Here is a 12,176-nt window from a genome sequence, read left to right on the forward strand (position 1 = left end):
GAAAATTGTTTTGTGTATCAGCAATCAGGTTCACACTTCATAGCATGTTTGATTTTGATTAGAAACTTCCTAGCACTGACCCTTTGTTTGGTCAATCTTCTTCTGCAGGAGAAGAAGTAAGGAGCCTGCTGTGAGTGTGTTTAGGAATAGTTGCCTGCATCCGGAACAGGTAAGAAAAAGATCTCCAGATTATCCAGAAAGGCAGGATGGTGGGCTACAGTAATGATGACAAAATGAAGCACTGAGCAGACGGGGCTATGCTCTCATTTGCAAGCTTCAAGGCTTCATTTTCAGTTTTGACGGGTGTACTTTTAACAAAACATTCCACCTCTTGGTCTTCAAATTAATTGGCGGCTGGTGCTTAATATTTTGGGGGGGAGGGGGGACGGCAAACAATCGGGAAGGCGGTGAGCCTTACCTTATGCTGTGGTAGAGGTGCCAGGAGGGGGATGATGACGAGGTGGTGGTGTGGGTGCACTGCTGAATCCGGGGTAGGGCTCCTGGAAGAGGCTGTTGCTGCCAGGCCATTGCTTCTCCTCCCGGCCAAATAGGAAGCGGGTCCTGAGACCCGATTGGCCGGGAGTCCTAAGACAGCAAGACGTTAGCGAATATTCATTTGTTAATGTCATGCAAGTGGCCCACCCTTTTTGAAGCTAATTAGAGTCTCTGGCTCTAATCATCTGCTTAAAAAAACCCCCCAAAAAACCCACATTGAAATCCATGCGTCCGGCGCCCTGCATGGAGATTAGGGGCCGGGCGCATGGATTCTTTAGGTATTAAAGTGACACTTAATAGTATCCTTATTGTCTAAAAATAATCCATACACATCCACTGCTTAACAGCCCTCTAATTTATTTTTCACAAAATTGTTCCTTGGGTTTTTATGCCTCCTTGTTATGTCCTCAGTGAGCTCCCGAACCTCTCATTTTCAGTCATGTGCACTGCTTTGTGCACACTTTAATCCATAGTTGATAGTCCGTAGTTCATCTCAGGAGCAAGCAAGAAGAGGTGGCTACATTCTAAATACAGTGAGATCATAGAGAAGTAACCTGGCCCCCTCTAACAGGAAGTACACAAATAGCATATATATTTACACTCACCTGCCACTTTATTAGGTACACCTGTTCAATTGCTTGGTAACACAAATTGCTAATCAGCCAATCACATGGCAGCAACTCAATGCATTTAGGCATCTAGACGTGGTGAAAACAACTTGCTGAAGTTCAACCGAGCATCAGAGTACAGAAGAAAGGGGAATTAAGTGACTTCGAAGTTGGCATAGTTGTTGGTGCCAGACAGGCTGTTCTGAGTTTTTCAAAAACTACTGACCTACTGGAAATTTTTATGCATAACCATCTCTAGGGTTTACAGAGAATGGTCCGAAAAAGAGAAAATATCCAGTGGGGGCAGTTGTGTGGAGGAAAATGCCTTGTTGATGTCAGAGGTCAGAGGAGAATGGGCAGACTGGTTCAAGGTAACAACCAAAGTATGCAGAATATCATCTCTGAATGCACAACGCATCAAACTTTGAGATGGGCTACAGTAGCAGAAGATCACATTGGGTGCCACTCCTGTCAGCTAAGAACAGGAAACTGAGGCTACAATTCACACAGGCTCACCAAAATTGGACAATAGAAGATTGGAAAAATGTTGTCTGGTCTGATGAGTCTCAATTTCAGCTGCAACATTCAGATGGTAGGGTCAGAATTTGGCGTAAACAACATGAAAGCATGGATCCATCCTGCATTGTATCAATGGCTCAGGCTGGTGGTGTAATGGTGTGGGGGATATTTCCTAGGCACACTTTGGGCCCTTTAGTACCAATTGAGCATCATTTAAACGCCACGTCCTACCTGAGTATTGTTGCTGACCATGTCCATCCCTTTATGACTACAGTGTACCCATCTTCTGATGGCTACTTCCAGCAGAATAATGCAATATGTCACGAAGCTCAAATCATCTCAAACTGGTTTCTTGAACATGACAATGAAATCACTGTACTCCAATGGCCTTCACCAGATCTCAATCCAATAAAGCACCTTTGGGATGTTGTGGAATGGGAGATTCATATCATGGATGTGCAGCCGACAAATCTGCAGCAACTGCGTGATGCTATCATGTCAATATGGACCAAAATCTCTGAGGAATGTTTCCAACACCTTGTTGAATCTATGCCACAAAGAATTAAGGCAGTTCTGAAGGCAAAAGGGGGTCCAACCCGGTACTAGCAAGTTGTACCTAATAAAGTGGCAAGTGAGTGTATATAACAGTTTATTGTTGCTTTTACTGTGAAACCTGATGAAAATGTTGCCAAGAACAACTAGCCTTTGAAGGCTTCAGTGATTCCTTGAATTGTATTGATTTGGTTGTCAATGGGTATGTATTTCTAATAAATGAGCAGAACTATTCAAAACCTGCTAACATAATAGCAGATGCTCAATGTATTTTGAGTTTTATTTCATTTGGTTTTGCACAAATACACACAAATCAGAAAACTACAGCTAAGTTGTATTAACACTAACAAAGACACTGGTGCAAATGGAATGTTACCTTAAATTAGCAGTGTAGCTAATACACTTTATGGTAACTAGAGAAGAACACAGCGTTCAAGGTGACACACCAAACGTTATGCGAGATGGGACCAGAACACATTTCTATGTGTTTGAATGCTAAATAAACACAACAGAACACTTTGAAGTAAAGCCAGTGCACCAGACTGAATGTGTTTACATCACATCACAAAGAGAGAGGACGCAAGACACTCAGGGCCTAATATGTACCTATTGATGTTTCATAATTAAAAAGGCTAACAGAATTCCAGCCAATACCCATTCCACGTGCTCTCTATGTGCTTTTTCAAGGCATTTACATTTTTAGCCTGGTACTTTTAGGCTAGTAATAATGATGGATATTAGGCCAGACTACAATGTAAGTATGTTATTATTGAAGACCTCTTTAGTCTTTAAAAAAATGTTGTCCCTAAAGATGTGTTGAAAGTAGAAAAAATGGGCATTGCAATTTATTATGTATGGGGCTGGGTAGCCACAGACCTCTCAGAGTGCCTATGCTGACCTGTGTCCACAGCCAAACACACACATACAATGAGCACATGAGTATCACATGAGTATCAGAGCTGGACCACAGAGAAATGAAAGAAAGTGTCCTGTCCTAATGAATCACATTTTCTTTTACATCATGTGAATAGCTGGGTGCGTGTAGTTGCTTACCTGGGAAAGAGATGGCACCAGGAGGCAGTATGGGAAGAAGGCAAACCGGGGGAGGCTGTGTGATGCTTTGGGCAATGACCTGCTAAGAAACCTTGGGTCCTGCCATTCATGTGGATGTTACTTTGACACATACCACCTACCAAAACAAACAATATTCCCCGATAGCAGTAGCTTCTTTCAGCAGGATAATGTGCCCTGCCACACTGCAAAAATGATTCAAGAATGGTTTGAGGAATGCAACAATGAGTTTGAAGTGTTGATTTTACTTCCAAATTATCCACATCTCAATCCAATCAAGCATCTGTGAAATGTCCTGGAAAAACAAGTCAGACCCATGGAGGCCTCACCTCACAACTTACAGGATCTGCTACTGATGGCTTTGTGTCAGATAACACAACATGCCTTTAAACTTCTAGTGGCTTCCACGCCTTAATGAGTCAAGACCAGGGCTAGCCTGGGACAAAAATTTGGCCCTGGATTTAATCCAGACAGGTTCGCTTTAATTTTGAGTGTCCCCATCAGCACCCCCCTTACATCAGAGTGTCCCCAACAGCATCCCTTTTACATCAGAGTGTCCCCAACAGCACCCCCTTACATCAGAGTGTCCCCATCAGCAGCCCCCTTACATCAGAGTGTCCCCATCAGCAGCCCCTTACATTAGTGTCCCCATCAGTACCCTCTTACATCAGAGTGGTCCCATCAGCACCCCCTTTCATCAGAGTGTCCCCATCAGCACACCCTTACATCAGAGTGGTCCCATCAGCACCCCCTTTACATCAGAGTGTCCTCATCAGCACCCCCTTACATCAGAGTGTCCCCATCAGCACCCCCTTACATCAGAGTGGTCCCATCAGCACCCCCTTACATCAGAGTGTCCCCATCAGCACCCCCTTACATCAAAGTGGTCCCGTCAGCACCCCCCTTACATCAGAGTGTCCTCATTAGCACCCCCTTACATCAGAGTGTCCCCATCAGCAGCCCTCTTCACATCAGAGTGTCCCCATCAGCACCCCCTTACATCAGAGTGGTCCCACCAGCACCTCCTTTCATCAGAGTGTCCCCATCAGCACCCCCTTACATCAAAGTGATCCCATCAGCACTCCCTTACATCAGAGTGCCCCCATCAGCAACCCCTTACATCAGAGTGTCCCCATCAGCACCCCCCTTACATCAGAGTGTCCCCATCAGCACCCCCTTACATCAGAGTGTCCCCATCAGCACCCTCTTACATCAGAGTGTCCCCATCAGCAAATACTTACATCAGAGTGTCCCCATCAGCACCCCTTACAACAGAGTGTCCCCCTCAGCAGCCCTCTTTACATCAGAGTGTCTCCATCAGCAGCCCCCTTACATCAGAGTGCCCCCATCAGCAGCCCCCTTTACATCAGAGTGTCCCCATCAGCAGCCCCCTCCCACATGTACTTACAGTTCTGAAGGCAGCTTCTCGTTCCTCTCTCAGTCATGTGATAAGGGACAAGTGATAAGGGGAGAGAGGAAGGAAAGTCTGCCAGCCGTCTATCTCCCCCTGCAGGCTGGAGGGAGCAGAAACCCTAATCCTCTCTCCAGCAAGTCTGCAGCTGCTCCTTGGTGACAGGAGTGAAATTGCGATCACTCACTGTCAGTGAGGAGCGGCTCCAGGACTGAGCCTGACCTGCCCACTGAGCCATCGGCCCACCGGGAAACTCCTGGTAGTCCCGATGGCCAGTACATGCCTGGTCAAGGCTGTTTTGAAGGCAAAAGGGGGGACTTAAGTATTCAGTATTAGGTGGGTGTCCAGAAACTTATGGCTGATTGGTATAGTTGGCTTACCAACTTCCCAAATAATTTTTAGTGTTATTTTGGAAATTAAAAACAACTTCAGACAAGAAGAGTAAAGAGTACAATTGTGGTGTTATCTGACAATAATGGCCATAGTAAAAGTGCCCCTTACATTGGTGGTCAATGTAGCTGGGAGAGCAATTCACCATTACTCACTGAGTATGGCTTTACTGAGGGCAGATCATGTCAGACTAATCCGATTGAATTTTTTATTTTTTACTATATCACTAATGTTTTGGACCAGGGTGGTGCTGTGGGCACAGCCTATCTTGAATTCAGCAAGGCATTCTCTTCATGTAATCCCAGACAGACTCATTGTTGAAATCAGGGCTCTGTGGTTGCCGAACCATCACTTCCAGGACTCTTTGTTCTTTACACTGAAGATATTTCCTAATGCCATTGGCTGTATGTTTGGGGATGTTGTTCTACTGCAAAATAAATTTGGGGCCAATCACATGGCTGCCATGATGGATAAGTATCTGCCTGTATTTCTGTATTTCTGCCTGTGTTGTGGACACCATTGATCCTGAACGAATTAGAAAATGAACTGCCGCCTACTACAGCCAAATATTTTAGATTTTGACTCCTCAGTCCAGAGCACCTGCTGCCATTTTTCTGTTCCTATGTTTTCATTAGTTGAGTTGCTGGGCCCTGTTTCCATGTCCTATGCATGAAATCATAGGAACCAGGGTGAAGAAAAATGGCAGCAGGTGCTCTGGACTGATTAAAATTTGAAATATTTGGCTGCAGCAAAAGGCAGTTGTTTCCGAAGGGCTGGAGCGTAGTACAATAATGAGTGTCTGCAGGCAACAATGAAGCATAGTGGAAATTTCTTTACAAGTCTGGGGGCTGCAATTCTGCAAATTAAGTTAGAGATTTAATCAGGATCCATGGTGTCCCTAATGCTGAGAAATACAGGCAGATACTTATCCATCATGCCATACCATCAGGGGGCGTGTGATTGGCCCCCAATTTATTCTGCAGCAGGACAACAACCCCAAACATGCAGCTAATATCATTAAAAACTATCTTCAGTGTACAGAAGAACAAGGTGTCTTGGAAATGATAGTCTGTCTGGAATTACATGAAGAGACAGAGGGATTTGAGGCAGCCTACATGCACAGAAGATCTGTGGTTAGTTCTCTAAGATGTTTGAAATAACCTACCTGTTGAGTTCTTTCCAAATTTGTGTGCAAGTGTACTTAGACGAATAGAAGAATTGATGTTGCTTTGAAGGCAAATGGTGGTCACACCAAATATTGATTTGAATAAGACTTTTGCACAGTACTGTATATATATTTCATCCCCTGCATCAGGGAAGGTGGTTGTGAGAACAAATATAAATGTAAAAAGGAACCTTTTTCACTCTGGGTGTTACATGTCTGATGGAGGCCAAGTTGACAAGAGGACTTCACTTACACCCCTGCCCCAGGAGTTGAAGACAGGGTCTAGCAGAATAAGAAGTTGAAGATCGGCTGCTGTGTTTCTGAAGATGCTCAGACCAGGTCTGCACAGGAAGCTGCATGCAGTGCGGGCACAGGAACTTGCAAGTACAGAGAAGATCCATGGTCAGGAAAAGCTGAGTCAACAGAAGCTGGGCAGCAGAGGTACTAGGCCAGAAACAAGAACAAGGTTAAAGCCCAGGCTAAGGTCAATAAGAGACAGGCATCAGAGATAAAAAGATGGCAAGCAGAAGGCAAAGTCAGGATATGAGCCAGTGTCAGCAACAGGAGATCAGGATACAGTAGAGTCAGGAGGCCATCTGGATCAAACACTGGATAGCAGAATGTAGGTTGTGGCCCTATGCAGTGGGCCACAAGCTGTATGATGCACACGTGCCATTATCTAGGCATTGACGTGCACTTGACTATACTGACACTGGGAGAAAATAAGCTAGTAACCATGTGATTTCTTTTTAGACCTGTGCCCCTTTAGGGGGAGAAGTGCTGTCCTGATCTGGGGCAGGGGCTAAGAGTATAGAATTTCCTCCAGTATGGAGTATCTTTTTGAGTAAAAAGATTGTGTGAGCACCAATTTCCTCTATAAAAGCATACTTTGATGCTTAATGAATTGTCTAATGGAGTAAGGTTACATATTTATATAAGGATGTACAACTCTGTTTATGCTGAAGTAAAGATTCATTATCTATGTATAGCGCCATGCCCCAGTCCAGCTAAAATTCGTTTTTGTCTCTGTTGTACTCAGTGGAGTAGCAAACTATTTTCCAGTTATGGCTGGGTTCCCCTAAGCTAGATGGCTGATTACTCATGTCTACCCCTGGAAGAATCTTCCAGAGATAGAGTAGGAGGGTCAGCCACTGAAGTTATGAATATTTATCTGATCTCAGCCAATCCCTTGGAAGGGGCACTCAGAAGGTGGCTAGGGAAGAAAATAAATGTTTAGGGAGGCTGGTTCAGGGGGTCTTTCTCCTGGGGCTGCTGCCCCTTAGAGGTGAAGAGCTGATGTCAGGCTTCAGTATGTGCTTGGCTGAGGGTCTGAAGAAACCTTGATTGAAATATTTTTGCTGGAGGGCATCACCTCTGGAAGCTGAGATGGAGAGGGATTCTTTAATCACAGAAGAATGTTGTATTGGAAGCTAGTTCTTGGACTTTGTGAGTAGGACCCTTGTTTAGGACTCCAGGTATGCTAGTGCTTTAGGGGTTTAATGCCAGAGGTTGCTGCAAGGACTGGGACTGCTGATAAAGAGTCTCAGAATAACTGGCTATCCCCTCTACCTCTAATAAAGTCTGTTGCTAGAGTTCTTGTTGATTACAAGACTGTTCTCCTGTATCTGTTTGTGTTGTGGAATATCCTGCACCCTCATCCCCCTCTCCTGTTGATCACTACAATAAATCCACAAAAAGATATCCCCTAGACTGAGCCTGAGTTTGTCAGTGTACTTGAAACTGGCGTCTGGGCCTGGCAGCCTTTAAACTGGTGAAGGAGACCTGGGTCATTTCCAGCGACCCCTTCAAGGTAGAGGGCTACATATACATCTAATTTCCACTTGGGACATTCGTTATCAGGAACAGGGATTTTCCTTTGAAAGATCTGGTGCAAGGAGGAATAGTAATGGCACCTTTATTATAGAGAACTTTGTAGTGGTGTAGACTGGTATGGCTCTGTCACACTAAAAGTCTGTCAAGTCTCTGTTGGCCAAGGACGGAGATCACCATATTGGTGTCCACTGTGGAAGCCCTGAATGTTTGTGATATTTGGTCCCTGGTATGAGATGAGGAAATCTCCAGCCACACTGGTCAAAAGGCTACAGTTTAGTCTGAGAATCTGAGTTTCCCCAAAAAATCAGAAGTAAGAAAAGAGAGTCCTGAGTTTAGAGAAACTATCTCAGGTAGCCCTGAATTGAAGTATATAGGTGCACCAAGTAATATCTATTCTGCAGTCATTGGATCATGGCAGGTGAATAGGCTTTGTTTGGGAAAGGGTTAATTGACCAGCTGGGTGTTGTGCACTGCTACGGTATGAAGTATTTGCGTTTCCCTGATCCTGAAGTGCAACACCAACCTTGGGCTCTGTCATCTCAATGGCCCTGGGGTTGCATAGGTATCCCTAGGTGTTTTCTTGAAGCTACTGTAATGCCCTGTATGTACACACGATAGGATTTTCCGATGGAAAATGTGTGATAGGACCTTGTTGTCGGAAATTCCGACCGTGTGTAGGCTCCATCACACATTTTCCATAGGAATTTCCGACACACAAAGTTTTAAAGCAGGCTATAAAATTTTCCGACAACAAATCTGATCGGTTAAATTCCGATCGTGTGTACACAAATCCGGTGCACAAAGTGCCACGCATGCTCAGAATAAATTAAGAGACAAAAGCTATTGGCTACTGCCCCGTTTATAGTCCTGACGTACGTGTTTTATGGCACTGCGTTCAGAACGATCGGATTTTCCGACAACTTTGTGTGACCTTGTGTATGCAAGACAAGTTTGAGCCAACATCCGTTGGAAAAAATCCATGGATTTTGTTGTCGGAATGTCTGATCAATGTCCGATTGTGTGTACAGGGCATGAGAAGGAGAGGCCTCACAAATGTAAACTTTCTCCAAAGCTGTGAAGAGCCCAGGGTTAAGAGATTGGGTTGTTGACCTCCCTTAACTGCCTGATAAGAAAGATAGCCCTGAATCAGCATCTGGCTTAACAATCTGCTAAAAAGGGCAGTCACATTGTCATCACTGTGATGGCCAGTGCAGTTCAAAGATTCTCACAGGAATCTGTTTGGCTCTGTGGTCATGTGATCATCTTAGAAGATAGGACTGATATAACAGACTTTATAAGTACCAGTGAAGGATGGATTTTGGATGTGGGTGCAGCATATTATAAGTTTTATACTATAAGGGAATAACAAACTCCCTGTCTTTTGTGGAATTTTGGGAGATGCGTGCTTAAATGATGTGCTAGTGTCTGTATATGCGATCTGTAATGATGCCCTTGTGACATAAATGGAACCCCTGGCATGGTTATGAAGCATGTCTTTTTTTTACCCAATTTGGTGGTATGTTAAAATGAATGTGTTGCACTCCCACCTAATCAAAATGCAAATAATGTTCATGTTCTTTTCTTTTCTTGAACAGGATGTCTGTTTTTAGTCAAGAATGTAAGGTCCTGAGGAAGCACAAATGTGAAACGCGTCAACCTCTCAACAGAGATCTATTACATAAGAATTGTTTGATCTATTAAATTGATTAGTGCTATACAATTTTGAATTGATTTTATTTAGAACCTATAAACATTTTTTAACAATTTTGTAATAAAGATATTTAGTATTATTATGTTTTGATTGTCCTTCACTGATACAGATAAAGTCTGTTACAGCAGTCCTATCTTCTAAAATATTATAAAGGATGAGGTACCCCCATAGCCCATACAATTCCATATATAGTCATGTGATCATGATGTAACTAACAGGTTTGCTTGTGACTGTGAGACTGCCACTTTTGGCTCTGTAATTAAGTTAAAATTCATGGCAAAAGGATTGCTGCAAATGTGTTCAGTATATGCAGCAAATATGCTTATGTTCTATTTAACCACATTTTATAGCCACTCCCATTATTTGGCACAATCTGGCCACACACACTGTTTACCTCCCAAAGTGTGTGCAGGGGTGCCCCTGGCCTTTTACCATAGAAGCAATGCCCGTGCTAAACTTTCTTTTCCTGGTAAAGTGTTTATTGCCAACAAGCATGCTTCAGAGCCAGATTGGCTACTATTGCTCTCCTGCTCTGAGTGCTGCAGTAAAGAAAATTACAGGATGCTGATCAAGGTCAAGGTTCAGTTACTTACATTAACTTATCTGTACACTTACTTGCATTTAGAAATACATTTACAGTTTTCCTTACAAACACATAACTACATTGTTTAAGTGTGCATGAATTTAGTTTAAAATAGCATAGTAGAACCACCATAGCACTACTAAGCATGTATTAAATAAGGTTTAAAAAAAAGGTTATTTTAAATAAAACTAATAAGAAGCATTTTTTCATTGATTAATTGGATTAAGAAAGCCAAAATCCAATTTAAAATAAAAAAACAAAAATCACTTGGTCAGCAGATTTTAAAACAGAAAAGCAGGTCTGTGCCCCACCAAAATATTTGATAGTATTTTGTTGCCTAGATATAAAAATAATTCATATATTTTCCAATTTTTTGTTTATGAAGCTTATTCAATTTATCTTAACCAACAAAATGTTGATTTTATCATGCTATGTTTAATGCTCATTTGGAATTTCGTTGTGGTGTATCATGATGTGAAAATTTGAAGGTACCACATAGACTTGAGAAATTGCTCAAAAAATGAAGCTCTTTTTGACAAAAGATTTAACTACTATGTTAGTTATAAGCAACAATATATTAGGTGTTGTTAGCAATGTAAAAGTAAGAAATGTGCACTATATCTTAAATAAACAGAGATCTTGTGATTATGCAGCCAATAATCTTTGGCTAAAATAAAGTGAAGTCTCATTGAATGCTATGGCTCACATCAGTATACACATCCATTGTACATCACAGACATCAATTAAAAAGCCATCAACTTCACATGATGTAATGATCTGTATAAAGTCCTCATAGACAAGAAAACATTATTACTGTGCTTCACTATATTAGTCATAGATTATATTAACATAATTTAGAAAATAAAATAATACTCTGTACATTCCCATTAAATGTGCCGTACAAATTATTGGTGCAATAATGAACCTAATCAATAATGTACTTTATCATGTAATAATGTGCTGTATAACCTAATAATTTTATCGGAATAAGATGTGGCAACAGAGATCAAGAGCTTAATACAATGACAGCCAGTAGATTTTAAGGTGAGTTGCAATGTACTGCAACAGGTCACCATTGTCAGATATTAAAAAAAGATTCACAATCTGAGAATGTCAATAACATTCCTAAAACTGCTTTTAAAATGTAGCTACTCACTAAAATCTTGTTTCTATAATTGTTTTTCTTCTTTGCCACAAGTACCAAAGATGAATTTTAGTAAGAAAAATTATAACTTGCTATATGTAAAGAACTTTTGACAATATTGTTTAACATATTTACACATCATATACCTTTCCGAATTTCATAATTTGTTTAGTCCTCCAAACAAATAATGAAATTCAGAATATACCTATAGTTTTCACAATAAACTTTAAAAAACATCTATATATAATTTACCAAAATAACCTAAAAAACTTACCATAACTATTTGTTTCTTCGGTATCTCTAATATACAAGAACATCAAAATGACTTGTCAAGAAAACCAGTTCAAAGATACACAACACCTGAAAAGTAAAGTACATTTTTCACTGTATTAGCTTTACAAGCAATATATAAATTCACATACAGGCATATCGAATATGTTTTGTAATACCATGGTATAGTACAACTGGTTTACCTTTGTTGGAGGGTTCCATAAATTAGCACAATGTGGTAGCAGATATTTAAGTCCTTCTCTTTTTGTACGTCACTATAACATGCTACTATTTAAATTGCAGCACAGAGAACTTAACCCTTGAAGTTTCTGTTCATGTTGTAGATAATGGCTTAAAGCAAAAGTAGAATCATAATATACCAGCATACAATGTAGAAATGTTTACATATTTTTTGAGAGTATCA

The 12,176-nt window shown here is 41.5% G+C and overlaps 1 protein-coding gene across 1 annotated transcript in view; it reads right to left on the reverse strand.

Moving 5' to 3' along the window:
• The window catches only part of SPIC (Spi-C transcription factor), a 60,867-nt gene extending 49,036 nt beyond the window's left edge, over positions 1 to 11,831 (reverse strand). Inside the window, exon 1 of the mRNA XM_073624040.1 lies at positions 11,757 to 11,831. Coding sequence (XP_073480141.1) covers positions 11,757 to 11,759 — 3 coding nt within the window. The 5' untranslated portion in view covers positions 11,760 to 11,831. The remainder of the gene's footprint in view (positions 1 to 11,756) is intronic.
• Between the last annotated feature and the right edge of the window lie 345 nt (positions 11,832 to 12,176).

This window comes from Aquarana catesbeiana, linkage group LG03, assembly GCF_042186555.1.
Source record: "Aquarana catesbeiana isolate 2022-GZ linkage group LG03, ASM4218655v1, whole genome shotgun sequence".
NCBI lineage: Eukaryota > Metazoa > Chordata > Amphibia > Anura > Ranidae > Aquarana > Aquarana catesbeiana.